The 26,732-nt window shown below is 36.6% G+C and overlaps 9 protein-coding genes, 1 non-coding gene and 1 pseudogene across 14 annotated transcripts; 4 read left to right on the forward strand and 7 right to left on the reverse strand.

Annotated features, from left to right (window-relative positions):
- Positions 1–27: 27 nt before the first annotated feature.
- him-17 (High Incidence of Males (increased X chromosome loss)) lies at positions 28–3,502 on the forward strand (the record flags this gene model as incomplete). The annotated part of the gene is made up of 9 exons (NM_073876.5): positions 28–66; positions 119–214; positions 260–694; positions 739–852; positions 901–1,291; positions 1,344–1,807; positions 1,854–2,033; positions 2,081–2,917; positions 2,965–3,502. 9 exons carry the CDS (start codon positions 28–30, stop codon positions 3,271–3,273), a joined length of 2,865 nt encoding a protein of 954 aa, NP_506277.1. The 3' UTR covers positions 3,274–3,502.
- A 144-nt stretch (positions 3,503–3,646) lies between these two features.
- On the forward strand, positions 3,647–4,851 carry cni-1 (Protein cornichon homolog 1). Its single transcript, NM_073877.7, has 3 exons — positions 3,647–3,730; positions 4,285–4,610; positions 4,659–4,851. The coding sequence occupies exons 1-3, from the start codon at positions 3,650–3,652 to the stop codon at positions 4,687–4,689; spliced, it is 438 nt and encodes a 145-aa protein (NP_506278.1). The 5' UTR covers positions 3,647–3,649; the 3' UTR covers positions 4,690–4,851.
- A 45-nt stretch (positions 4,852–4,896) lies between these two features.
- Positions 4,897–7,554, reverse strand: T09E8.4 (G-protein coupled receptors family 1 profile domain-containing protein; the record flags this gene model as incomplete). Its single annotated transcript, NM_073878.2, has 8 exons — positions 4,897–5,052; positions 5,410–5,493; positions 5,534–5,686; positions 5,741–5,915; positions 5,963–6,092; positions 6,135–6,258; positions 7,271–7,414; positions 7,477–7,554. 8 exons carry the CDS (start codon positions 7,552–7,554, stop codon positions 4,897–4,899), a joined length of 1,044 nt encoding a protein of 347 aa, NP_506279.2.
- A 1,446-nt stretch (positions 7,555–9,000) lies between these two features.
- sri-6 (Serpentine Receptor, class T) lies at positions 9,001–10,745 on the forward strand (the record flags this gene model as incomplete). Of its 2 annotated transcripts, none has more annotated exons than NR_069862.1 (7): positions 9,001–9,159; positions 9,446–9,579; positions 9,623–9,751; positions 9,801–9,922; positions 10,247–10,440; positions 10,488–10,608; positions 10,652–10,745. NR_069862.1 is itself a non-coding variant. In NM_001269552.1 (7 exons), the coding sequence occupies 7 exons, from the start codon at positions 9,001–9,003 to the stop codon at positions 10,743–10,745; spliced, it is 1,035 nt and encodes a 344-aa protein (NP_001256481.1). The 2 variants fall into 2 exon arrangements, 1 of the variants encoding a protein (NP_001256481.1); NM_001269552.1 differs by having other exon boundaries at positions 9,364–9,579.
- Positions 10,746–11,341: 596 nt separating this feature from the next.
- On the reverse strand, positions 11,342–12,723 carry F57B1.8 (annotated as a pseudogene). The gene is made up of 7 exons: positions 12,616–12,723; positions 12,450–12,573; positions 12,277–12,406; positions 12,055–12,173; positions 11,688–11,840; positions 11,552–11,635; positions 11,342–11,503 (listed from the first exon to the last, which is right to left on the reverse strand). Coding segments are annotated over exons 1-7 (880 nt in total).
- A 2,295-nt stretch (positions 12,724–15,018) lies between these two features.
- Positions 15,019–16,855, reverse strand: sun-1 (Sun domain-containing protein 1). Its single transcript, NM_073880.7, has 5 exons — positions 16,463–16,855; positions 16,313–16,416; positions 16,066–16,269; positions 15,602–16,021; positions 15,019–15,554 (listed from the first exon to the last, which is right to left on the reverse strand). The coding sequence occupies exons 1-5, from the start codon at positions 16,842–16,844 to the stop codon at positions 15,243–15,245; spliced, it is 1,422 nt and encodes a 473-aa protein (NP_506281.1). The 5' UTR covers positions 16,845–16,855; the 3' UTR covers positions 15,019–15,242.
- Positions 16,856–17,244: 389 nt separating this feature from the next.
- F57B1.1 (G-protein coupled receptors family 1 profile domain-containing protein) lies at positions 17,245–18,965 on the reverse strand (the record flags this gene model as incomplete). The annotated part of the gene is made up of 8 exons (NM_073881.6): positions 17,245–17,461; positions 17,518–17,601; positions 17,648–17,800; positions 17,845–18,025; positions 18,071–18,200; positions 18,244–18,367; positions 18,423–18,566; positions 18,840–18,965. The coding sequence occupies 8 exons, from the start codon at positions 18,963–18,965 to the stop codon at positions 17,312–17,314; spliced, it is 1,092 nt and encodes a 363-aa protein (NP_506282.4). The 3' UTR covers positions 17,245–17,311.
- A 439-nt stretch (positions 18,966–19,404) lies between these two features.
- On the reverse strand, positions 19,405–21,240 carry F57B1.9 (the record flags this gene model as incomplete). Of its 3 annotated transcripts, NM_001129487.2 has the most annotated exons (8): positions 19,405–19,772; positions 19,821–19,904; positions 19,955–20,107; positions 20,157–20,328; positions 20,376–20,505; positions 20,553–20,676; positions 20,949–21,092; positions 21,139–21,240. In NM_001129487.2, 8 exons carry the CDS (start codon positions 21,238–21,240, stop codon positions 19,608–19,610), a joined length of 1,074 nt encoding a protein of 357 aa, NP_001122959.1. The 3 variants fall into 3 exon arrangements, with proteins under 3 accessions (NP_001122959.1, NP_001256484.1, NP_001122960.1); NM_001269555.4 differs by lacking the exons at positions 20,376–20,505; positions 20,553–20,676; positions 20,949–21,092; positions 21,139–21,240 and having other exon boundaries at positions 19,420–19,772; positions 20,157–20,321; NM_001129488.3 differs by lacking the exons at positions 19,821–19,904; positions 19,955–20,107; positions 20,157–20,328; ... (2 more) ...; positions 20,949–21,092; positions 21,139–21,240 and having other exon boundaries at positions 19,608–19,772.
- A 307-nt stretch (positions 21,241–21,547) lies between these two features.
- Positions 21,548–25,494, reverse strand: col-159 (Nematode cuticle collagen N-terminal domain-containing protein). Its single transcript, NM_001392636.1, has 3 exons — positions 25,474–25,494; positions 22,417–22,632; positions 21,548–22,368 (listed from the first exon to the last, which is right to left on the reverse strand). Exons 2-3 carry the CDS (start codon positions 22,630–22,632, stop codon positions 21,643–21,645), a joined length of 942 nt encoding a protein of 313 aa, NP_001379165.1. The 5' UTR covers positions 25,474–25,494; the 3' UTR covers positions 21,548–21,642.
- On the forward strand, positions 22,715–22,863 carry F57B1.10. Its single transcript, NR_069863.1, has one exon. It is a non-coding gene; the product is annotated as an Unclassified non-coding RNA F57B1.10 (non-coding RNA).
- On the reverse strand, positions 24,301–25,509 carry col-160 (Nematode cuticle collagen N-terminal domain-containing protein). The gene is made up of 3 exons (NM_001392637.2): positions 25,474–25,509; positions 25,201–25,416; positions 24,301–25,152 (listed from the first exon to the last, which is right to left on the reverse strand). The coding sequence occupies exons 2-3, from the start codon at positions 25,414–25,416 to the stop codon at positions 24,415–24,417; spliced, it is 954 nt and encodes a 317-aa protein (NP_001379164.1). The 5' UTR covers positions 25,474–25,509; the 3' UTR covers positions 24,301–24,414.
- Between the last annotated feature and the right edge of the window lie 1,223 nt (positions 25,510–26,732).

Consider the following 26,732-nt stretch of genomic DNA (forward strand, 5'->3'; position numbering starts at 1 on the left):
TTTTTTTCAATATGATACAAATTTCAGATGGCAAAACGCCCAAGTACATCGAAAAACCCAGCGGAGGTGAGAAAAATTCGATAATTCACACGCCAATAAACTTTACAAAAGCTTTCAGGACGATGAACTTATCATTGATGAATGTAGAAGAAAACTAGATGACGACGAGAGTAACGATGTTGGAGCTTACTTTGAAGACGATAATCAGCAAGGGGTACGTCGAAAAATGTATGAAACTTGTTTAAAATTTGAATTTCAGACTTCATATCGAACGCCATTCATGCCTTCTCATTTGGGACTCATACAAGACCAATCCCCAGATCTTACAATGAAAGATTTGTTCAATAGGAAAAGATCGCGGCCTCAATCAACGGGATTTATCGATCACAGTCAGGCGCGATATTATGACCGGTACAAGCAACAAGAGTATACTCGTCGCAACGATTTTATGAAGTATTGTCATGTATGCCGTAAGAAAACAGTAGGAAAACTTCGTGTTCTACCCGGCGATCTTCGTATGCGAAAAGTATGGATTCTCCGGTCAAACCTGGACGAAGAACGATCTGCAGAGTTGTGGTTAAGAGAAATGGCTTGTGAAGGATCTCACGGAGGAGAATTCTGCGAAGCTCATTTCCCAGCAGGCTCACAGCATATGAAAGGAAATCAGCTCATACCCCTTGACGTTAGACCTGAAGTATGTTTTATTGCTGCTTTTTACATGTATTTAAATTCTTTCAGGAAGGAAGACATTCTGTTGTGGAAGATATTCAATTCGATTTCGATGCCATACACCTTCAGTGCGTTTTTTGTGGTAGAGACGGCCCTCTTGCAACCATGCTTCCTTTCATTAGAGTGAGACATGGTCACAGAAACAATTAATTTTCAAAAAGATTATTTCAGAATCGTGCCAAAAGACTGCGATGGATTGAACAGCTAGCTTCTGGAAATGAAACTTATAAGAACCGTCTACTCCATGCATTACGAGGCGGAGTCACCCAATTCCTATGCGATTATCACATTTCTGATAGCAGTTTCGAGATAAATGGATTTGGAGAGTGGCGTCTTCTCAAAAATGCGTTACCTGATCCAAGACTCGTGGCTTCGGACAAGCGAGGCGAACGAAAGTATCTGGTGGACAAGTGTCGGGATGAGATGTTCTGGGAAAGAGCTATGTGGAAAAGTGCGGACTTGTTGAGTCAAAATGGTACTGCAGATGATGAAGATATTATTGTTGGAGATGACATTCGACAGTTTCTGACGAATAGTGTTCCATCTGAAGCTGAACAAGTTTGTGAGTTATTGTTTCATTTCTAATTTGAAATATTTTAAATTTTCCTTTTTAGTGCATCCTATCCTGCAAATAAAGCAAAACGTTGAGAAGAAACTGAATGAAGCTGATTTGCAACCAGGAACGTCTGGAACATCAGGAGAATCGAATGCGACTGCTGATAATTTGAAAATTGGAATTTCCGAGGAAGGTGTTGAATATTCAGATGATTCAGACGAAGAAAATGAATTGATCGAGAAGATGGGAGACATTCCATATTCGAAACGTCTCTGTCAGGTGTGCAGCGCTGTTGAGCCCATCGGAAACGAGTTTCCCAACAATTTCCCATACAAGTTCTCGATTCGAACATGGCCGTTTGATGAGTGTCGACACAAGAAATGGCTCGAGATTATGGATTGGCCGCCGGAGTTTGAAGAATCAATGAAAACTTTGTGGCAGAAACGAAAAACTGAAGGAGCCCTGTCGGATTCTTACCATTTCTGCCCGATTAATGTGTGTCAGTCCCATCTTGATTTCAGAGTGAGTTAATTTCAAAACAAAATTTGCGTTTAACAATTCTTTTTAGCAACTTCCTGAACGTATGGAAGAGTGGCATCAGACATTTTGTTTGCTTTGTGATACTTGCATGAGCGATAAAAGTTTTCTTGTCGGAATCCCACATAATTTTGAAACTCGAACAAAATGGGCGAATAGCCTATTTCCAGTTAAGGAAGGAAACAAGTTTCAGCTCAAGAAGATTTCCTGGGTAAGTGAACAGCTAGGTTATCAGGGAAACAAACTACTCGTTTTCAGCTTCGTCGTCGATTCCTTCGTTCGAAACCAACCCGTTACCGTATCTGTGTGTATCATTTCAACAGAAAAGCTTTTCAAGTTAATCAGGATGATAAAATTGTTCTCGATGCGGAGGCTCTTCCTCTTCCAATAGATTCGGATGACTTTGATTTGACACCACGAGGTCCGAATTCGGTATGCAAATGCGTTTTATGTGACGACTGGAAGAAGGTGGAAGATATGGTGCCTTTCCGAGCCCCACACTCTGAAGCTGAAAGATCATTCCTTATCGATATTGTCATTCATTCGGATAAAATGACCATTAAAAAAGCGCTCGCTTCACTCGCCAAAACAAATCGTCCAGCTCTCATTTGCAATATACATTTTCCCGATGGAATTGACCCATTCAGTATTATTGCGGAACGGCGACTTATGTATGGAGTTCAGTCCGAATGTGTCTTGTGTGCTCATGCGAATGATTGCACTGCAATGATTCCATTCCCGGGACCCGATGACGAGAAACTCCGAACAAAATGGATAAACTCAATGTGCCGCGAACCATGGATCTATCGTTATCTGTCTACTCGTCTTGAGAAACCAGGAAGACACTATCTTTGTGCATCTCATTTCAACCGAAACTCACTTCGATATCACGCTGGACTTGGACTCTGGCGAAGAGCTGCAGCATGTCCTGTTCTTGCCTGTACAACTGATGAAGAACGACAAGAAGTATGGGATCTAAGCAAGTCTCAACCACTTTATCATCCATTGATTCTCGAAACATTCGATGATAACGGATCCGGCAGACTTGACTACGATGATGTCCTGAACTTTTTGGGAACTGAAAGAATGCGCCAGGTGTGTTTTTGAAATCGAAGTTTTGTACATAAAATGTATTATTCTAGATCGAAACCGAGTTGAACTTCCACGGACGAAACGATTCATTGCTTCGCAGAGAAAATCGGAAAAAGAATACTGGACGCAGCTTCTATGCCGATATGCCTAATATTTACGAGCACGGAGAGCTTCAAGAAGTTGAAGACCAAATGGAGGGAGAAGAAGAAGAAGTAGTACAAGAAGAATGTATTATCTATGAAGAAGAACATCATTTAGATGAAGCTGAAGAGCTTGAGGTTATCGAGGAAGAGGAAGTCGTCGAAGAAATTGTTGAACAAGTTGTGGACGACGGGGTTGTCGTAGGTGAAGAGATGTAGACTTTGATTTCATTTTCCCTCATTTTTTAATTCAAATGTTTTCATTTTGAACTATTCTCGAATTTCCAACACTGCATTACGCGTGATCAAACTTTCAAAAGCCGGTAAAAGTTAGTACTTTTCAAATTGTACACATTGAGATCCATTTTGTTTTATTCCCTTTCGTTTCTCTGTTTCTCTATTTCACCAATCGAATATACAATATCTGCCTAATAAATTCGTTGCGTTGTTTCTGAATTGTTCATTATGTTTTCCATATATCTATATTGATAAACGGTCGTGTATCAATTACACCCGAATTTTTACTTATTGTTTAATAATGTTTATATTCATACAACAGAAACGAGAAGAATTTTAAAAGCTCCACTTTCAGAGAATGGCGTTCACATTCGCCGCATTTTGTTATCTCCTGGCGTTAATTGCTGTCGGATTCTGCATCTTCTTCGCGATATACACTGTAAGTTTTATTCGTCAATCAATTTGTGAACGAAATTCATTAAGAGACCTCTCAAAATTTCGGAAAAAAAAGAGCTGAGTGAGCTTAGCTAAAATCTCAAATTGTACCGTTTTTCCGTGTCACATCTGTTGGAAATTAACTTTCATTTATCATCCTTTTTCAAGTTTTTTTTTTCGTTATATAACCCAAAAGGGTGTCATGGAAAAACTAAAATTTTAAGATTTTCCTAAAAAATAGAAAAAATGTTTCAAAAAAATAACAATAAAATTCATTTTCTAAAACCAAATTTTGTTTATGTTGATGAAAAAAAAACTTCAAAAAACCTACATATAAATACAAAATTTTTGCAACAAACGATGATAATCAAATAAACTTGAATTTCCGACTGCTATATCTCGGAATAGTTGGTACAATTGGAGATTATATCTGAAATAAGCCTAGTTTTTCGAAATTTTGGATCACCATAAAAACGTTTGAAAATTTTTGAGATCTCATTACAAAGTTCGTTTATTTTGTTTTTCGTACTCCTCCTTTGAACAATATGTTCTTTCCAGGTTATCTGCGTTGACGAATTGCGTACAGACTACAAGAATCCCATCGAACAATGCCGAAACTTGAACCAACTCATCCTCCCAGAATACATTATCCATGGAACGTTCACCGTATTGTTCATCTTCAGTTGGCAACTTATATCGATTCTCGCGAATCTTCCACTTGCCTTCTACCACATTTACACATACGCCAAACGCCCAGTGATGTCTGGACCAGGAATCTATGATCCAACTACTATTCTCAACCGTTCCACCCTTTCTTCAACTCTCCGCATCTCATGGATCAAGCTTGCATTCTATCTTGTCTCCTTCTTCTATTATCTCTATGCGTAAGTTACCATTTTTCTAAAATACGTTTTAAAACAATTTCTTTACAGCATGATCTACACGTTGGTCACTTCAAATTAGATTTTCCGATGATGCTTCCAACTTAAATCTCTTGTCAAATACACCAATCTTAATTGTTTTTTCCCTACAGGCCATCTTATTTATTGAATCATACAGTACGGTTCGTACATTCTCTTCTAAATCCTATTTTCTTTATCAGTTGAATAAACCGTTCTTTCAAGTATTCAAGATTTTATTTTAAGACAGAATATATTCAAATTTGGCTAATCAACTGTTCACTTCAGCGAGAGTCGGTTTTCTGACAACAAGATTCGAACTTCCTTGTGAGCTTACAGCTGCGATTTTTGAAGAGAGCAACTTTCGAATTTCTTTTGAAGTGAAGAATGAGAAGCACGGAGTAGCTGCTCCGGCGAAAATTTCCAGCTGAAAAATTCGGAAGGTTTATTACAGGAACACTAAATTCTGTTAATGCGTATTGCGCAAAATATCTCGTAGCGAAAACTACAGTAACTCATCAATTAACTACTGTAGCGTTGGTGTTGATTTACGGTATAAATGTATTAATCGATAGAATATTAAAAGAACGCTCAAAATGACAAAACAAAAGAAAATTTAATTCCGCTGTCACAATTAGAACGGAAATTCGTTTCGTAGTCATTTAAAGAGTTACTGTAGTTTTCGCTACGAGATATTTTGCGCGTCAAATGTGCTGTGCAATACGCATTCCAAGAATTTTCTGTTCACGTAATATCAAAGTTAAAAAAAAAGGAAAAATCTTACTGTATTGATGATTCTCTTGATTACAAATGCAGTCGCCGTGTTGAATGCAATCGTTTGGCAAATTAGAAAAACTGACGAGGATGCCTGGAAAATTTGGATAATGAGGGATTAAAACCTGACATACCTGGAAGAAAACAAAAATAACAATTGCCTGAACCAAAACTCGAATCTCATTTTTATTCAGAGTTGATTTTTTCATCGCGAATATTTTGAAGATCACTGCAATGTACAGGAAAAGTATGAAGAATGGAATTCCAAATTGAACAACCAATTCCAACTGAAAATTTCCAAAAAAATGATATAATAAATCAAAAAATTAGTAGTTACTCACTATTTGGATCCATCTAGGCGGCGGAAGATCAACTATACTTCCCCATGGTTGACAGTTCAAAACGAAATTACTCGGAGCCTTTTTAAAATTATATTTGCAATTATTAAATACCAAAATCAATAATATAATTGCAGGAAGTATCCAAACTAAGCACAACCATTCATATATGATAAACCTAGAATCAGAAAAAACTTTCCGTAGACAAATGAAATTTCAACTTACGAATCAAATATTTTGGCAGTCAGTTGGCGGAAGAAAAAAACACAAAACCTCTGGATTGCAATTACCATGTTGGAAATTAGAATTGCGTAGTGAAAATAATCAATTGTATATGACAATGTTGTATACACATCTGAGAAAATTAAGGAATTTAAAACATAATAATTTAAAGTACCCGAAGCAACAAAATCCTTGGTGATAAGTGAAAAAAGAGTGGCGGGAACATTTATGACCAAATTGAGTGTGGAAAGAATAAATACAGACAGAGTTAATTGCATTAGGAACCAGAAATATTTTAGCTGAAAGTCACAGTTTTCAATTGGTCAAATATCAGTAAAGTTTGAGTGAACATAACGTGGAAATTACTCAGTTTTCACCAATTATTATTATTCGAAAATTTGGAAACTTGAAAAAAAATTTTGCAAAAAATTTTGAAAAATCTACAAAATTTTTGGAGTTTGATGATTTTATCATGAGTAAACTCCAGACAATCACAAATACTTTTCAAACTTACTAGGGAACCATCAGAAGGTGCCCATTGGACTTGCATATGAAACCTATGCCATTCGATAGCCCATGTCTTAAAACTGTTACTCTTGAATTTTTAGCTGCGAATCTCCAGAACCAAGCTCACGGCGAGCTCTCAAAGATCCTAAAATAGCACTGTAACGAAGCATTGTAGGGCCAATTTTTCAACTTCACTTTGGTAGCTCCTATCTCGGCGGATAATTTTTTTACAAAAAATTGTTGTTGATCTTTTTGTAAAGAACAAGTTTGTAATTAGAAAGTTTTTATCAAAAAATTGTTGTTTCAGATAGAAGCGCGTGATGTGCGGCAACTGTTGTTATTATTTCAATGCTGCTATTGCTATTCTAATGCTTTTATCTGAAACAAAAATTTTTTGGTAAAAACTTTCAACTAAAAAACTTGTTCTTTACAAAAAGATCAACAACATATTAGTGGATAACTTTTCTGTAAAAAAAATTATCCACGGAGATATGAGCTACCAAAGTGAATTTGGAAAATTGCTTCTTTTGATCGTTACAGTGCTTTCTTACAGTGCTATTTTAGGATCTTTGAGAGCTCGCCGTGAGCTTGGTTCTGGAGATTCGCAGCTAAAAACTCACTATTAACCGTTTTAAGACATGGTCTATCGAATGGCATAGGTTTCCTACGCAAGTCCAATGGGCACCTTTTGATGGTTCCCCAGTTAGAAAGTTTATAAAATACTTGAACAAAGTTGTTTTTTGGCACTTTTGGTTTTGGGTTAATTTTTGAAATGGCATCTGAGCCTAATCGTGTTTCACGAACCGACTTGAAGTGTTTCCACAATAAAAGAAGTAAAACCAAAAACGATCCGGTGAGCAACGTCGAAGCAATTATAGATACAACAAAAAGAGTGGTCACCAAATAGTAACCAGGTCCTTTTTCTTCAGGAGGTACTTCGGCTTCTATCTGGAAATTATTTCTTTTGTTATTTTTTTTCTTTTGTTATCATCAGTTAACTAGATACTTACGGCGAGTATTCTATCAGGATTTGTTTCACAGAATACAGCATTAAAGAAAAATATAAGAATCAGAATATATAGGGACATACCTTTGAGAAAAGCAAAATCCAACTGATCTTAGATGTAGAACTTATGAAACTCAGACTGGTTTATGTGAAAACAAGAGAAAAATCACACTTTTTAGAAGCCTAATTGAAATATTTCTACACGCAATGGGCTGGTAGTTATGACCAATTCTCCGGAAATTTATTTTTACTTTATTTTAATCTAGTCCATTGGTAAGTGTTGATCATAAACTACATTGGATTTCTTGCAGATCGTTCGAAAATCAAATTATCAAATATCGTACCATAGGTGTTCCTTAATGGGAATTTGAAGTTCAGTTTTGGTTTCGTTTGAACCAAATCTTGAAACTAGGGATTTTTGTGAAAATGCGATACACAAATTCAGCAAAATAAAACAAAAAATTTAAAAAGAATGAAAAGTCGTCATCTTTAGAAGACTTTCAGTCAAAGCGCAAAGTTACTGCATCCCTGTAAGAAGAAACCTAAACTCGTTTTGATGTCGATCTACGCCTACTACGCCTACGCCTACTACCTTTGACGAGTCTGCGGCAAAAAGAGTGAAGGCACACAGTCAAGCATGCCTATACAATTTTTGACTTTCTATACTCTTTTCAATTATATGTTTCCTGTTCTTCAATTTGAATAAAAAATCGAACGTCTTTCAGGAAAAGTTTTATTAGAACAGTACAAGAAACGAACGTTCTGAATTATATTCTAAGTATTATTTTACTGTTTAATTTTCTTATTCAGAATAACCTTCTCAACGACCACAAGTAATTTATTATCATTTTCGAGTTGATACAAGTGGAACCAACGTCATGAATAACGTGTTTTATGAAGAAAAAGTGCCATTTCGCTCAAGTTTTGATTAGTATTTTAGCACGCGTAAAGGACTTTAAAATTACTTGATAAAGAAATAAAAATGCACCTGGCAGAGGAAATGATAACATTTGCAAGAAATAACTGAGTTTTGTTTGTGATAAAAAATTAAGAAAATACACATATTAAAACAATTAAACGAATATTAAAGTTGGTCTTGCATTGGGTCTGCCCGGCGCCTACCTGTACCTGTTAGGGGTGTAGTGACAGTGTAGAGAAATCTGGGTGTAGACCACAGATGGGTGGCGAACGGCGAATTTGGTGATTGCCGATTATCAGAATCAGAAGATCAATTTGAATTGTTCTTCAAAAAAGTGGCAGTGAAATCAGCTTTTTCATTACTTTTGGCGCGAAGAAAGGAAATAGGATGTTGCACCATCGGTAAGAATTTCTGCCTAAAATTATTCAATCAAAACCCATATTTCCTGGAAGTTGAATGCATAGATTGCTACTTTTTAGCTTCCACTAATAATAGAAGCAATCCAGGTTCCGCTTTTTTTCGAATGCCAGGTGATAAATTGCTAAGATTCACCTGTTAGCAGTCGCCTACTTTCAACACTTTTCCGAAATATTATATACAGCAAGAATCATGCCAGCTCCATGCCCAGAAACTCTCCCTAACGGATATTTATTAACTTTAAGCATAATTGGTGGAATTTCCATTCCAATGAATTTACTAGCGCTTTATATGATTTGGTTTCAGTCACCAGGCATGCATGGATATAAATATTGTCTTACTTATATGCAGGTAGGATCCTAGTAAACTTCCATTTAACACCCATCATGCCTAGTTGGCATGAATAGTCATGAAAAATAGGCTGAAATCAAAGGTTGCCGAAATGGAGTTTGACCACAAAACTGGTTGAAGACTGTGCGTACATGAACTGAAATATGATCAAATGAGTGTCAAATGGAAGTTTTTGAAGCCCTAAATTCAAATTTTATGTCCCAGGTGGCATCTTTCATAGTAGAAATCAATGTGACATGGTTGGTCCCGGCCTATCACTTCTTTCCACTGACAGGTGGCATTGCAGCTGGAGAAATAATACGTAAATTTGTGAGTAATCATACGGGCGTCACAATCTGGATTTTTTTGTTTTGTTTTCTGCTTCCTGCAAGCTTATTGTGTTTATTCTATAGGCATAATGCAGCTTCAAAAATTAATCAGGTGAATAAAAAACAAAAACAAAAAGTTAAAAACCAAATTATAGAGTGGCTCAAACAACCTTTATCTCGAGAAGCTTGTGATGATTTTAACTCATATTTTCCCATTTCTCACCGCCTTCGGCACCTGGAACTGTCAAATGACCTTCGCGCAGAAATATGAGTACTTGAGTCAAGTAAGGGACATCTGTACACTATAAACAGAAGTTACAAACGGAAGTTCAGAACTACCCAGAGTGCTTATTTTGGTTAGCATCTGATAGATTTGAAGCTTATGACTATAAGATGAATCCTTGGATCGTTTCAACAGCAGCTGCGGCGATTACGTTTTTGGTTATTACTGCAAGGTAGGTGTAACTATCATATGAAATTGGAACAGTACATTGCCATGACAAAAACTGGAGGGTACTGCAGTTTTGTAGTAAGCATCAATTAGGGATGTTATGAAGGACAAAAATAGATGTCCCGCGTCCTAGGGAAAAAACTTTGACAACACTGTATTAAGGGATTTAGGAATGACAATAATATGTAGGCATGTAGGTAGAGGTAGGCACATAGACCTGTAGGAATGTATGTACGTGGGTATGAGAAGACACGTGGGAAGGGAAGACGAAAGTTTTAACCAAATTGAATAAAATGTGGTCAAAACTTTGTGAAGCAAAAAGCTGCAGCTACGGAGGATACCATGGCATCCATACGATGATTATCCTTCAACGCCTCCGTGCTCACATGTCAGTGCAGACCTACCAGATGCACATCACAGCTCTAATCAGTTTGGCACTGCAAATGCTCACTCCGTCGGTTTTTGCTGTTCCGGTGTATGTGTGGGTAACAGTGGTTTTAACAAATGCTATTGATCTTCAAGGTGAATTATTTTTAGTCAAAACAATGAAACAAACCAATTTCATGCAGGAATAGTATCCTGGTCACCATGTCTAATGTCAACACATTCAATTTTGATGAGCTCTGTGATGATTGTGACAAATGCAACATACCGTAGAGTTTTGAAAGAGAAGATCTCAAAATTATTTATGTGTGTAAGTTGCACAAGAAACTAACATTGAAGTCATTTCCAGGCTGACGAGGCTTATCGGTAATCAATTGGGAAGTGAAGTGGAGCCGAGCATGAGGGCTCCTATCAGTTTTGGGAGACCTGCTCCGATTTCATAAACTGGTCGACGATGTTTTTCTTCTTTGAGTAGGTCCGGTAAAATAAAGTATTTACATTTGATTTTTTCTAAAATTTCCTGAAAACTGTTTTATAGATACCCAATGCCTGATAAACCTAAAATGTTTGTTTTAAATATCAGCGCCATCGGGTTCCTTCAAAAATTGTAAAGTGTAGGTGATTCTGCTGATACTAAATATCCCTGGACAACTTTTGAAAAATCAATTACATTGCTCAAAGATGTATCCAAAAATATAGTCTCACTAAACTTATTTATTCATCATATTTTCAGATATTTAAGAAAACGTATCAAAACACAGTTTTATTATAAAACCACCGGAAAATCGCTTCGTTCTCCGTATTCGCATTCATCTTAAAGTATCCCAAAACAACAATACTTCAATAATTCAAATATGTCACGTTGCTCTCAAAACTCAAAACCACAAAAATTATCTAGTCAAAAGCAGACAGCTGAAACAAAGACTTAATATCAGCTATGAAATATTTGGGAATGGATACGAAGAATGAAACCATGAACTTGTCAACCATAACCTTCCAAAAAAGTATAATGGAACAAAATTTCCGTTTATTGAAATATTCACAAAGTTTGTTTCATATTTTGAAGAACTGAATTAGATGCAAAAGATTTGATCTTGATTGTTCCGTTCGAAAAAGCAACTCGTGCTGAAACAAGCTTCTTCATTTCTTTGGAAGTAAAGAAAAAGAAACATGGTGTTGCAGCTCCAGCAAGAATTTCTGCCTGAAATTATTGAATTCGAGGAAATAATAAATAGTTTTGTATACTCACCGTATTGATGATCCGTTTAATCATAAAAGCCATCGCGAGTTCGAACTTCACCGTTTGGCATAGAAGGAAGACTGATGAAGAGATCTGAAGATTTGAGAAAATTTGAGAAAAGTTCTGTAACTGAATTTAAACTTACTTGGAACGGACAAAATATTAAAATCGCTTGTTTGAGAATGGTCAATTCATAACTATTCAAAGCAGATTTCTTGATTAAAACCATTCGAATAATTACAGAAGTGTAAACTGCCAAAATAGTTATTGGCACAAGAATTTGTTGGACTATTTCTATCTGAAATTATTCATGAACTTTTAAGGTCTAATAAGAAAAGTATATTTGTATATTTTCCGCTGGTCTCCAGTAATTGCTTCAATTAGTTCATAATCTTTGCCAAAGGGCAAAGTCTTCTTGAAGGCAGATAGGCTTGTCTGCTTGATAAGGGCCGTTGGCAAGCATGGTTTAGCATGGTACAAACATAATTAACTTGAGTTCAAAACGTTCTTACAACTTGGATTACGGTAGGTGCACTTTGTATAATAATTCCTGTTGGTGTTGTGCATTGTAAAAAGTAATGCTTCAACTTTTCATCATATTCATATCTACAATTACTCAACATCATGGATCCTGAAATGAATGCTGAAAATATCCAAACAAGTGTCATCCAAATATAAATTAATTGTCAGAAAGTCAATATAGAAATCATATCACTGTGAGGCTCTCCACGTACTTGTTGAATACTTTTCCCGTAGCCTTTGCAAAAAGGAATACAAACATTCTATGAATTGCAATTGTCAAGTTCGAGAAGAGTATAGAATTATGACAGAAATCAATAATACAGGACATGTAAAAGAAAGGAGCTGTAAAATATCAAAATGTACATTTCTAGAATATTCCGGTTACCCGACTGAACAAATGACTCTGTTATCATTGCAAATAACGTTGCTGGAACATTTATCAGAACATTCAGAAATGACATAACGAATACAGAAAAAGTTAGTTGTGTGAGAAACCAAAATAATATCATCTGAACCCGAATACATAATAAACATGACGATTTTAGTCTAACCTGTTTAAACCGACTCCATAAAATAAAACAAAGGACTAGAAATCCTCCAGTTAAAATTGTTGAAACAAGAGACGACAAGACAAACGAAGAAATCACAAAATAGTACATAACATCTTTATCCTTTAGTGGCAAATTTGCTGTGATCTAAAAATCGGAAATGTTTGCATTCCCAAAATGCGAAATTTTGGTGTCGGCGCGACCAAACTTTTTGAAAGATTCGAAAAACAAAGTGGTTCTTTAAGAAGTAGGGTAATTTATTGCTTGGATGAGTAAAACCGTAGACTTTGAGGTTTAGATATACTATGAACATATATCGTATGTTCGCAAAAGGCTTTCCAGATGCACTTTAGAATTTCAAAATTTATAAACTTCATTTTCAACATTAAATGAGAAATTCTCTAAAACTTGGTGCCTGGAGAGTCCACGATGACTGAGATCGTGGTGAGACCCACTCAGAAAAAACTACGTGTTCCTTTAAATAGACATGACAAAATTTCGCGAATCTATAATATTTAATTACACGCAGAACGTCTTCCTGTTCTTCTTTTTTGATAAATTATCTAAAAAAACGACACCCAATTCCTTTTTTGGTTATTATTCAATCCGGATTAAAATATTCCCATTACCTCTCCGATGGATGCTTATATCTCTGCTGTTGAAAGTAGTAAAGTCTGTATCAAAACGGCTTCCGGTCTTACTATTAGGATTCAATATTTCATCTTCTCCAGGAACTGTTGGAATAATCAATAGCCAATAAAAAAGAAACAACATTCGTAGATACTTTGATTAATATCTATGAAATCACCAATTCTGAAACTAACAGTTGAAATCAGGGAAAACTAATTACGAAAGTTGGGCACAAGTGTTTAACAATTGCTAAAAAATACCACCATTTGATCTTACTAGGGAATGGTGTTACCCCTGCAATCGCTAGGAGGACAAAACAAACTTTAAATGACAGATGAGGTCTTTGGCTACAAAAATCATTTTTTGGAATCTGCTTAACTCTTCCCCAAAGCTGAACTTTTCGGCCTTAAAAAGTAGTCCTCTTTTTGCTCAAAATGCCGTTTTTCGTGTGTAGAAGTGGCTACATAAAAGTTTGGAACTGCAGCCGCCGTTCGAATGGCCGATTGGTGAACTCTCGTGCTCATTAATCTAAAGGTCACGGGTTCGTTCCCCAATAGGTATTAATTTTTTTTTGAATTTTTCCTCTAGCATGAAATATGCACAAAAACACGGTTTCTTTCGTTTTTTGGTAACTTCGGAATAAATTTTTTGGTTCCTGAGAATCATAAAAGTAATTTGGAAAATTTTTGGAAGTTTTCTTTTTTTGATAAATTTTCACTTTTTTCCCACCTGATATATGCACATTTTTTTCTTCAAAAATAATTTTTCAAAATTTTTTCAAAAAGTGTTTGGTTTGAAAGAGCAGCATTAGTTTGGATATTTCTACGATTTTGGAGGATCAAATGTCATTTTTAGGAGAAAACCACTGTTGTTTTCTCTAGAGTTTTTCACGAAAAGGACTTACTTTCAAAGACTTCCAGCTCCGTTGACGGGTAAAATAAAAAAAAGTTGTCAACTGCAAAGTTGTTTTAAAAGTACCAATAAACAAATTGTCAGTTGAATCTACTCTGCTAAATTTTATGGGTAAAGAGATATAGCTAATCGAAGTGAAGCTTTAACTTACGTTAGTAAGTTAAAGCTAAAGTTAGCAGAGTAAATTCAATTGACAATTTGTTTATTGGTACTTTTAAAACAACTTTGCAGTTGACAACTTTTTTTTATTTTACCCGTCAACGGAGCTGGAAGTCTTTGAAAGTAAGTCCTTTTCGTGAAAAACTCTAGAGAAAACAACAGTGGTTTTCTCCTAAAAATGACATTTGATCCTCCAAAATCGTAGAAATATCCAAACTAATGCTGCTCTTTCAAACCAAACACTTTTTGAAAAAATTTTGAAAAATTATTTTTGAAGAAAAAAAATGTGCATATATCAGGTGGGAAAAAAGTGAAAATTTATCAAAAAAAGAAAACTTCCAAAAAGTTTCCAAATTACTTTTATGATTCCCAGGAACCAAAAAATTTATTCCGAAGTTACCAAAAAACGAAAGAAACCGTGTTTTTGTGCATATTTCATGCTAGAGGAAAAATTCAAAAAAACGAAAACGGCACTTTGAGCAAAAAGAGGACTACTTTTTAAGGCCGAAAATTTCAGCTTTGGGGCAGAGTTAAGCAGATTCCAAAAAATGATTTTTGTAGCCAAAGACCTCATCTGTCATTTAAAGTTTGTTTTGTCCTCCTAGCGATTGCAGGGGTAACACCATTCCCTAGTTAGCAGATGCGAAGTTTTCTCTTGTAATCACCACTTCCCTGCTGCTCTCGTGCTTAAAATTCAGAACACAATTTAAAACTTTGAAACTTTAGATTAGAACTTTCAAGAAATAAACAGAACATGACACATTAATAAAAAATGAATAAAGCAATGAAATACAAACGGTAACGTGGATAGTAAAGCGGGACAAAACATTTGCAAACGATTTCAAAGAAGCAATATTGAGATTCATAGTCAGTGGGGAACGTGAAAATGATATAAAAACAAGTTGGGCAGGAACAATAATACGGCGTTTCTATGCGGTTTCTGATACAGAGTTAACAATTGCAGATTCCAACTTTGATTCAGTTCCATTATCCGTCATTGGTTGCGTTTCCTTTGGTGGATCGACTGGTTCCCCGTAAACACGAATCAAATAAGCACATGTCTTTGGCATATCTCCATGATTTTCGCGGAAACGGAATTGCACGTGATTGATCGGTGAGTGATTTTGAATTGTTGGCACCGAACAGAATTGTTCTTGCTCGTCATAACTTCCATCACGTTCCTTATATTCACAGTTGGCGACAAGAGGCTGCCATTTGGTGCAACATGAGTCCGTGCATGCCTGAAAATATATAATTAGTTACTGAACACAATTTTTATATAGCTTACCACGACATCGTAGAGCTTCGGGGCATGATTTGGAACAATCCCGCTCCATCTGACATGTTGATACGAGACACTTTTCGGTATGACAAATCTAGCGAGCTTCACGGTCAAGGTCGCACGTTTATCGTATGTGCACCACGCTTCTCCTGGGGATAGAACGTCGCGATCAAGCAAAGCATATCCCTCCTGGAACGTTCCGAAGTATGACATGAAATCGTAGAAAAATCCATCTTTTGCAGAAACTGGACGTGATGAACAAGAATGATCGATTGATGCACCAATAAGACTGTTGGCAACATTCACTCCAAGAAGTGCTCGGCGTGTTATGTGCATTGGTTGAAGCTGGCTAGAGGGAGGAAGCGATGCAGTTGGTGCGGTCTCTGGAGCCTTTTCTGGTGTACTGTGGATGATCTTTGTGCTTTTCTGAAAAATTAGCATTGGGAAAATATATTAAATTTGAAAATTACCGCATCATCGATTTCCTTTTTCATTTGTTGCAAAGCATCGCTAATTTCTGCTTGCCATAATTTGATCTGTTTGAGCTCTTCGATTGCCGACTCTTTCCATCCTTTGCTGTGTTCCAAAACGTTTTCCAGTAGTTTTTCCAAATGGTCAGTTTTGAAATCGAGTTGTTTATCGTGCGCCGAAAACTCTGCTCGGAGATTGGAAATCTAAATAATATAAAAATTTATTCTGACTGTTCATTCATTGTACCGTCTGATGAAATTTCTGTTTTTCGGACGCCCAATTCGCGTCTTTATCCGCGTAGGATCCTTCTGAATTATGATGCGTTCCATCGAATAAACAATCACGAGCATCTGAAATTATTCATTTAGATACCCACAACACGTTTTCCCGACTCACACTTGTATAACATAGCAAAAAGAACAACAGCCATAAGAGTACGTTTAAACTGGGCCCACGTTGGAACAAAACGACGCCGAACCATGCGAATGCGATATTCCAGCCAGTCATACCACATTTCCTTCTTCATCGAAGTGATTTCTTTGTAGCTAAAATGCTCCTTGTAAATAAATTTCGAAGAGTTCAGATCAATTTCAGAATCGTCAGCCGACTCATGAAATCTCTGAATGGTGCCTGTAATCGTTCCAGGTTGGGAATCTCGCCGAGTAACTGGAGTAGATGTGTCTAGCGGCTGATGAACTCCTGTTCGAGATACAGAACGGGTAACTGGAGGACTGTGGCGATTCGAAAACTGCGGTGAGATGGTGTGTCGCAACGCCATACCGAGTAGATCTGGAAGTTTAGAAAGAAATTGAATGAAAAAAGCCTGTGCGGAATTGTAATTTGGAAATTAAGAAACAATGCAATATTTTCAAGAGCGAGAAAGTTGTTTCAATTAAAATAATTATGAATTAATTGAAGTTTAACTGCACTTTACAAAGCATAAACTTTTTAAATGCTTTATATTTGTCTTAAAACAAAAAATATCCGAACTGAATTCGAAAAATGAAAAAAAAAACCAGAAAATCGAAACCTCGAATTCAAGCAGCCCCGCACTGATTGCGGCAATTCTCAAGATCGCGTCGAGACCCTCACCGCTGACGTATTGCACCTTTGAAAGTTACTGTAGCAGTAAATATGATTTGGCAGGCACAGAAATTTTTTGCGAAGAGTTTGTTCTCATTAAAACACGAGTATTTATTCTAATATTGGCAAAAACATTTTAGAAACTGATTTTAGTAATAAAAATTAAATCGCTCTCGAAGTTTGCCTTCTCTGCTGTGAGTTTGAATTGGCTTGTGAAGTAGTGAGAGAAACTCTCACAGAAACGAGTTTCCGAATTTCTTTTGAAGTGAAAAAGAAGAAGCACGGCGTTGCAGCTCCAGCGCATATTTCAGTCTGCAATACGGATAATTTTTCAAGATTGCTATGGAAAAATTAAAAAAAAAACGAACCGTATTAATAATCCGTTTTATCAAAAATGCAGTTGCTATTTCAAACTTGATAGTTTGGCATAATAGGAAAACCGACGATGAAATCTGGAAATTTTTTTTTTCATTTTTTCGTTCTTAAATCAAACAGGACCTGAAATAGGCAAAATATAAAAACCGCCTGTTTCAAAATAGTGAGCTCGTATTTGTTGAGTGCTGCTTTTTTCATTAAAATTATTTTAATGATAATTGCAATATATATTCCCAGAATAAATATTGGAAGAATAAATTGTATTAAAATTTCAATCTGAAAGTGTTTATTGGACTGGATATTTTCATTATTGTGCTTACAGTTTGTACAATTGTCGGTGGAGCAATATTTTTAATTCCACTACTAGTTTCACAACTCAAAACATAATGTTTCATTAAAATTCGTTCATCATATTCATATTGGCAGTTATTCATAATCATAGACACTACAACAAAAGCAGACAATACCCATACCATTCCCATCCAAAAGTATGTTATCGGTCTGGGATTAGTAGATTAAAATTCCAAAAATTTCAGAATTCCCTACTTTTCAAAAGCAATATCCGTGTGTTTTTTGAAAAAGAACACAAACATCCGATGTATTGCAATTATCAAGTTTGAGAAAAGTATTGCATTATGACAGAAATCGATTACATTGGACATGTAGTAGAATGAGGCTGAACAAAAAAAATGATTCAAAATTGATTCAAAAAAAGTTACCGGATTGAACGAATTCCTTGGTTATCAAAGCAAATAATGTCGCTGGTACATTAATTAAAAAGTTTAAAGAAGACATTATGAAAACAGAAATGGTCAGTTGAGTTAAAAACCAGAAAAATATCATCTGAATTTTTTCAATAAATTCCTTGGAAAAAGTTATGTAAAACGTGTTTCATTACTTTTTTGAAATGGCTCCAAAGGATCACAGAAAGAGCCAAGAAAACTCCAGTCAAAATAGTTGATGCAAATGTGGACATAACAAACAAGGTGATAATAAAATAATAGAGCCCATCCTTATCTTCTGGTGGAATGTTACCAGCTACCTTACAAGTTAAACATTTAATCTGCGACAACTATTTCATTTCAGCTAGTGTTTTTTCAAGCTCAACTGGTTCAAAACTGAATACCAGCGAAATTTTTCGAATTATTTTTTGAAAAGCTGAAGTTGTGGTAATTTACCAAAATTTTAACAAAGTTCAATCTAAAACATATTGGAGTTTAGAAATGATATTTGCAAAATTTTAAAAGATGAAAAAAGTTTTGAATTCAGGTTTCACCAATATTATAATTTGAAAATAGATTTTAGACCAACTGACCTCTCCAAGAACCGTGTCTTTTAAATCAGATAAATTCTTTCTTCTAATAAAGTCATTAGAAAATGGATCATCTCCTTGTCCATATACTACATTTAAAAATATCAAAAAGTAGAGTAGAAGAAACATAGATTTCATAAACTCAACAAATTGAGTACGCTGATTATTTTGGAAAACTGAAAAGCAGGTGGAGTCAAGAAATCAATTAATTTCAAAAACTCAACACATGACTAGATGAAATTTTCAGCTTTGATGTGAGATCATGACGAGATTAGGAATTGGATGAATATCAAGTAGCACTTTGAATAAAATTGTTTTGAATGTTATATTTTGTGTAGATAAGTTGAAACTAGACATTCCACCCAATTGAGCTCTGGAGCGCCACACTTCACAAGCGTTAACGTTCCGAATTAAACGTTTCACATATTGGATTTTTCTACGTGCCCAAAAAATTAACAATCATTAATTGAAAATATTAAATAATTGTTCCATTTTTTCCTATAAAGGAGGATTATTTTTCTGCTTTGAACCAAAATTATTAAGAACGAAATTTTTATACTTTTTCAGTGGTCAGAATAGTTTATGATTAAAAATTTTATTCCAGAAAAGAATTGCATGATATATTTTCTGATTTATATTATTTATTTAGAAAGCTAAAAAGTACATTTCTACACGTTTTAAGATTTTAAAACTAGTCCCCTTTACAACATATGTTAGTGGTATAGTGGTATAAAGTTATAGTTCCAATTCTTGAGAATTTAAATAGAAGAATCATGCGACCGATCCAAGAGCAGAGATACTTGACACATTCCGAAGTCTTATATTCGAACTAGCTTGAGAATTATTCATAGAGCTTTTAACTGATGCCATCTTTTTAATTTCTTTTGAAGTGAAGAAAAAGAAGCAAGGCGTCGCCGCACCAGCTAATATTTCCATCTGAAATCACAAGTTCAATGCAATAAGTTTTCAAAGTTATTATCGAACCGTATTGATAACTCGTTTGATAAGAAATGCAGTAGCCACACCGAATTTTACCGTTTGACAAAGAAGAAACACGACAGAAGATACCTGTGAAATTGAATAGATTTAAATGGGATAGCTAGGTAATGTTTGATTACTTGAAAAACAAAGAATACGAAGAATGCTTGCTTTAAAATGGTGATTTCACTTGATTTCAGTGATGATTGTTTCATTATCATTATCTTGATTGTAAGTGCAATATAGATCCCAAAAATTATACAAGGAATTGCAAATTGGATCACTATTTCCATCTGAAATAATATTTTTTAAAGTGGTTCAGAAGCTAATTTCTCTGTTTACAATTGAGATTGCTTTTGGTGGCGGCAAGTTGACAACTGCACTTGTCTGACAATAAAGTTCATAATGTAGAACATTCAGTGAATACCTATAGCGGCAGTTATTATACATCATAGCATACACTACCAATAGTGAAAGTAGATATACAGATATCATCCACGCATACATAAATGGCCTGAAAGCGTTCAAAGTTCATATGATCAACTCTGACATTGTTTTTACGTGTCAAAGACACTGTCCGCCAAGTTTCGAAAAAAGAAAACGAAACATCTCTGAACTGCGATCACCAGATTGCAAAAAAGAATAGTGTAATGGCAAATGTCTATGATATAGGAAATGAGAAGAAACGCTTCTGGAAGAAAAAAAGAAACAATTGATGATCACAAAACGTTTCGATACCTGATTTCACAAAATCTTTGGTTAAGAGAGAAAATAATGTTGCAGGAACATTGATGAGAAGATTGAGAATTGAAATAATAAATATAGACAATGTGAGCATACATAGAAACCAGAAAAATTTCATCTGAAACAATCAAATTGGAAACTGTCAAAAATTTAATATCGGCAGAACCTTTCTAAAACTTAGTTTTGAAGTTTGCATCGTTTATGCCCGATAAAAAAGACACAAGAAAAACTTGGTGAGAAAGACAAAAAATGGGTGAAACTTGGGAAAACTTGGTAATCCTTGCCACGTTATATCAAAAGATGTCGCTAAATCCCAAGTTAATAGAAGATTCTCACTTTTGTGAAAAACCAACTCATTGCAAACTATTCCTGAGTTTAAATTCATCTTACATGTTTGAATCTCTTCCACAGGATCACCGATGCAACAAGAAATGCTCCAGTTAGCAATGTGGAAATGATTGTCGAGGCTGTGAACGTTGCAATAATAAAATAATACAAAAAATTCTTATCTTCAGGAGGAATCTCTGCATCGACCTGAAGTTTACTAGTTATACCTATTTTCCAATAAATAAAAAATTACCTCTTCAAGCGGTGAACTTTTAGGAGGTGAAACTCCATCAGAAGATTGCAGATGAGCATTTGCTAATATTCCAAAAACAAACAAAAGAACAATCGAAAGCATTTCAAAAGATTAATCGATTAAAAAGTGAGTTCAGTAAGTATTAGAAAACTAACTAAAAGTTGATTTCGTGAGAGATGAAAAAGCAGCTGGAAATCAACATTTTCGCGCCTGAGCACGTTATTGCCTTTTATAATGATTAAAATGAGAATGTCTTGACGTTTTTTCTACGAACAAATGTCAATAATACAACTTTAGTTTCGTGTTTAGTGTAATCTGCATCATAATTTTTTTTGGAACGCTTGATCCAATGACGTTCATTACACTTTCGTTGACTTTGTGTTACGATTGTATTGTTTTTATGTTCAAATTGCAGATTGTCATGTTCATTCTAATCTATCAGGATGACTTTGCAAAAATGGATAAAGCAAGATGTTGGAAATAAAAAAAACAAAAAAAAAACATTTAATATCCTGGGGCGGTACGTGGTGGTGGGCAGTGATCGCAAGCTCCCTCGGATCCGCTGTCTCCGTCTTGTCCTGGGGCTCCAGCTTGTCCTGGTTGTCCTGGGGCTCCTGGAGCTCCGGCATCTCCTTGTGGTCCTGGACCTCCTGGTTGACCGGATCCAGATTGTCCTGGCTGTCCTGGGGCTCCGGCTGGTCCTGGTGGTCCTGGTGGTCCAGCTGGTCCTGGGGTGCCTGGAACATCGACGACTTGTCCTGGGGCTCCTGGGGCTCCGGCGTTTCCGTTGGATCCTGGTTGTCCAGATGGTCCTGGTGGTCCGGCTGGTCCTGGTGGTCCTGGAAGGGAAGCTCCTCCGGTTTGTCCTGGGACTCCTGGGGCTCCTGAAGGTCCCTTTTGTCCTGGGGCTCCTGATGGCCCTGGTGGTCCAGCTGGGCAGTCGAAGCAGAAGCTGTCTGGTCCAGCGGTTTGGTCCTCAGAGGCATCTTGTCCTGGGTTTCCTGGAGCTCCTGGGGCTCCGTCGTTTCCTGGGGCTCCATCTTGTCCTGGGGATCCAGCTGGTCCAGCAGCTCCGGTTCCGCATGAGCAGCATGATCCTCCGGCGGATCCTCCGAATCCTCCGACTGCGGCGTCAGCTCCGTAAGATTGTCTGCGGACCTTGGAGGCTCTGGCTTTGCGGTGGTAAGACTCGCGCTTGATGCGTCCAGCAACTCCGCTAACTCCCTCGAACTGAAATTAGAAAAGTTAGGATTCAATTTCATAGTAATATCAACTCACTCTTTGGTACTCATCCCAGAGTCCGTTTGATCTGTGGGCACAGAATTCGACCTCGGATTGAAGGGAAGATTGAACGTGTTGCATGTAGTTGTAAAGCATTGGAACGGCAACAATAGCGGTCAAAGTGGCAATGGTCGAGACTGCGATTCCGAAGAATGCAACCTTGCGGAGAGACTCAGTCTCATAAGCGATTTGTTTTGGATCCTCAGACGACATCTTAAAATTTAAGATCTTGTGTGTTTAAAGAAATCGCTTAAAACTTACAATTTCTGAATAGACTGGACCGGGAAGTCAAGTGTCTTAAAGCGTACGCTGTCCGTATTTATACCCATTGTGGTGTAATACCTTTGCTTGTGTAGAGTGGGACGGATGTGAAAATCTAGAAGGTCGTTCGTCTTTAGCTATTTTCTTCATTATCGTTTCATTTCCTGGTTTATTACTAGCTCGTGCCGAAGATTGTTCATTGCGGGGTCGTTTTTTTAACCAGACGTCAATGCCATTTTATGTGTTGATTATAAATTGATACTTGAAAACTAAAAAATAAAGTAAACTAAACGTCATTGAGTGTAAAAACGGAAAAAATAGAAAACATCTGCCGGAAATGTACATAGTAGTTCAGAATGTTTGCTTTGGAGCTCTAACAAATTTTAATTTTCAAAATAATGGAAATGCTAAAATGTCTACTTCAGGAAGAGTCGACCCTCATCCACATGAAAACGCTGCAAAACTTTTATAAGGATCCAGTTTACATATGAAAAACTGATAATGATTATGTGCCATTTTCATTAATAGTTTAAACACACATTGAAAAAAAAAACTCTACCTATGAATAATGTGATTCTAAAACGTTTATACCAAATCAAAAGGGTATTACTGGAAAATATATACGAGTAAAAAACAAGTTTGCATCGATGGTTAGTATGGTTTGTTGAAATAGTTACTCGATTTGAGAAACATTAGAAAAAGAAACATTTCCACTCATACATTTTCTCTGCAATTTTCAGAGAATTAGATCTGCTCCTTTTATTGCTGCAGAAAAATTTAACGAAAAAAAAATTTCTGCAGAAAAAAAAAAGCGAATCAAACTGTTAAAATTAATGTAGCATTCCAAAACTTTTTGAGGATATTACTTTAGTTCAATAAATCTGTTTTGTCTCTACTCTCGGTAGAATCCAGAGTCACCACTTCAACAACTGACAAAGATCCTTGTGAAAAAACTGGACATTTCTTTTACCGAATCGTTTAGAATTATGTTGCTGCCGATGTGTCTAAATTCCCGTTTAAGATAAGTTTGCATTGAAGTAATGAAAGTTGAGACTTGTTTATATCAGAAAATGAAGAAAATTGCAATTTTGATAAGATATGAGATTTGCCTTCGTTATCTCTTTTCTAGAGATGGCGGATATAATGAAAACACAAACTTTAGAAATATCCGGTGACAATTTGAAGTTCGTGTAGAAGATTCACCAGATCAGATATCTTGGCAAATTTCACATACGCAAAAGATTTTAGAGTCTTTTCCCAGTAACCCTGTAAATTGTATAGAGGCAAATGTACGAGAATCTCAAGAATCAAAGCTAATACGGTCTCGTTAAAACGATTACATGTTTTACCTTTGAAAAACTTTTTGTTATGTTCTCGAAACCTTCGAATCACTTGTCAAACAATATTAAACTTCCTGTTTACTGCTTAGAAGGGGTTTCCGTTGTCCAATTACCGAAAACAATAAAAGGGCAACACTGTAAGTAGACCACTTGGATCTTGATGACCTTGAATGAAAGTTTCTCCTTAATGCGAAGAACAACAGACTCTCGAGTGTGTACGGAAACACCTTATTGTAACTTTTTTCAGCCGTTGGTTTTTTGTTAACATAAGACAAAAATTGGATGATGCAGTTTTTATTTCTACAGGGTGCTAGTGTTCACAATTGGATTTGTGAAGAAATAAAGCAAGATAATGGAAGTGAGAGAAATGATGTCATAATCAATTCGGATACATTTAATATCCTGGGGCGGTACGTGGTGGTGGGCAGTGATCGCAAGCTCCCTCGGATCCGCTGTCTCCGTCTTGTCCTGGGGCTCCAGCTTGTCCTGGTTGTCCTGGGGCTCCTGGAGCTCCGGCATCTCCTTGTGGTCCTGGGCCTCCTGGTTGAGCGGATCCAGATTGTCCTGGCTGTCCTGGGGCTCCGGCTGGTCCTGGTGGTCCTGGTGGTCCAGCTGGTCCTGGGGTTCCTGGAACATCGACGACTTGTCCTGGGGCTCCTGGGGCTCCGGCGTTTCCGTTGGATCCTGGTTGTCCAGATGGTCCTGGTGGTCCGGCTGGTCCTGGTGGTCCTGGAAGGGAAGCTCCTCCGGATTGTCCTGGGGCTCCTGGGGCTCCTGAAGGTCCCTTTTGTCCTGGGGCTCCTGATGGTCCTGGTGGTCCAGCTGGGCAGTCGAAGCAGAAGCTGTCTGGTCCAGCGGTTTGGTCCTCAGAGGCATCTTGTCCTGGGTTTCCTGGGGCTCCTGGGGCTCCGTCGTTTCCTGGAGCTCCGTCTTGTCCTGGGGATCCAGCTGGTCCAGCAGCTCCGGTTCCGCATGAGCAGCATGATCCTCCGGCGGATCCTCCAAATCCTCCGACAGCGGCGTCAGCTCCGTAAGATTGTCTGCGGACCTTGGAAGCTCTGTGTGGTCCAGAGGCTCTGCGGTGGTAAGATTCACGCTTGATGCGTCCAGCAACTCCGCTGACTCCCTCGAACTGAAAATAGGAAAGTTTGGATTCAATTTCATAGTAATATTAGCTCACTCTTTGGTACTCATCCCAGAGTCCGTTTGATCTGTGGGCACAGAATTCGACCTCGGATTGAAGGGAAGATTGAACGTGTTGCATGTAGTTGTAGAGCATTGGAACGGCAACAATAGCGGTCAACGTAGCAATGGTTGAGACTGCAATTCCGAAGAATGCAACCTTGCGGAGAGACTCAGTCTCATAAGCTATTTGTTTTGGATCCTCAGACGACATCTAAAAAAGGAGAAATTTCAGAAGATTCAAAGAAAAAAGGTTTGAAGTAAAACTTACAATGACTAAATGGACAGGACCGAGTAGTCAAGTGATTTGACCATTGTCGAGTCATCCCTTTTATACTTGCCAAGGTGTAATACTCTGATAGCACGTAGTACGGTAACGCAGATGCCAAAAACTCAAACCAGGAACCGTTTGGCTTCTCTCCTCCCTCTACTGCTTTGTCTATTACTCCTGTGTGTTCTGCCATTAGGGGTTTCTCTGTCAAATTGACCTCGAAATACAAAAAAAGAGAGAAGTAAATGATATTTATGATAGTAGATAGGTAGAGACAGCAAAAAACCGTTTGGAAAAGTGATAAAAAAGTAAGAAGGGATAGATGAGAAGCGACGGGTGAAAATTGGAAAAAGATGAAAAGAAAGCAGGGGAACAAGGCAGAAAGAGGAAGTGTTTTTCGATTTTCTCGTGTTATATCGATGAATGATAGCAAGTTGTAAAAAGTAATCTGATGTAAAACGGAACTATTTACTGAAAACCTTGCAGACGGTTATCGGGATATTTTCGTCAGTAAACAAAAATCTGTTCAAATGTTCATCTTATCTGACGTATTCGAGAATTTTTGCAAATCCAAATTGAATGGCAGATAAGACAACGGAATGTATGAAGAGACATCATTAATCGGGGATCAGTTTTTTCGATTACAGTTATTTTTTTTCCTGAAAAAAATCTGAAAATGTAAATGGCGGTCTGTGAAAAAGACAACAACTCGGATTAAATTTTCAGAAATGCAGTAGACCAATAAAGTGACATCTATCGAGACAAGGATCAGAAAATGGGTTAAACTTCAGATAGTTGGCATAAAATGAAAAGTTGAATAAGGTTGTTAGCCAAACTTTTTCATTTAACATTTATAATTAATAACAATACGAACCAAAATGGTTCTCATTCGATTGTTTAATTTGATCAACAGTAATTCTTTTTTCTATGTTTTTAGTTGACTGCAAAGAATTGTTCATTCTTTGTGCGTTTTTATTTATTTTTTAGAAACAATAATTCGCTTTAAAAAAACCCACTGTGAACATACACACAAAGTATATTTTGGATTTTTGCTCTAACACATATCCCAAAACAATTTTTTGTTGAATAATATCTGAATGCTTTTTTATTCAAATAAAAAAATTTTGCAATAAGTTTCGACAGTAAGAATTTTTAAAACAAAACTTCGTAAATTTTAAATTGTTTTTCTACAAAAAAAAACTGTAAGATTATAACAATTTGAAAAAAGTAAATAAATTCTTTTGATAACTAACCAAAAT

This window comes from Caenorhabditis elegans, chromosome V (assembly GCF_000002985.6).
Source record: "Caenorhabditis elegans chromosome V".
Taxonomy (NCBI): domain Eukaryota; kingdom Metazoa; phylum Nematoda; class Chromadorea; order Rhabditida; family Rhabditidae; genus Caenorhabditis; species Caenorhabditis elegans.

Bases quoted from the DNA above. Each gene is read 5' to 3' on its own strand.
- cni-1 (NM_073877.7), top strand. From the start codon at position 3,650: ATGGCGTTCACATTCGCCGCATTTTGTTATCTCCTGGCGTTAATTGCT. The intron at 3,731-4,284 runs GTAAGTTTTATT...TGTTCTTTCCAG, and splicing joins TCTTCTTCGCGATATACACT to GTTATCTGCGTTGACGAATT. The intron at 4,611-4,658 runs GTAAGTTACCAT...ATTTCTTTACAG, and splicing joins TTCTTCTATTATCTCTATGC to CATGATCTACACGTTGGTCA.
- col-159 (NM_001392636.1), bottom strand. From the start codon at position 22,632: ATGTCGTCTGAGGATCCAAAACAAATCGCTTATGAGACTGAGTCTCTC. The intron at 22,369-22,416 runs GTGAGTTGATAT...TTCTAATTTCAG, and splicing joins TCTGGGATGAGTACCAAAGA to TTCGAGGGAGTTAGCGGAGT.
- col-160 (NM_001392637.2), bottom strand. From the start codon at position 25,416: ATGTCGTCTGAGGATCCAAAACAAATAGCTTATGAGACTGAGTCTCTC. The intron at 25,153-25,200 runs GTGAGCTAATAT...TCCTATTTTCAG, and splicing joins TCTGGGATGAGTACCAAAGA to TTCGAGGGAGTCAGCGGAGT.
- sun-1 (NM_073880.7), bottom strand. From the start codon at position 16,844: ATGGCGTTGCGACACACCATCTCACCGCAGTTTTCGAATCGCCACAGT. The intron at 16,417-16,462 runs GTGAGTCGGGAA...GAATAATTTCAG, and splicing joins TTTTGCTATGTTATACAAGT to ATGCTCGTGATTGTTTATTC. The intron at 16,022-16,065 runs GTAATTTTCAAA...CTAATTTTTCAG, and splicing joins AAAAGGAAATCGATGATGCG to AAAAGCACAAAGATCATCCA.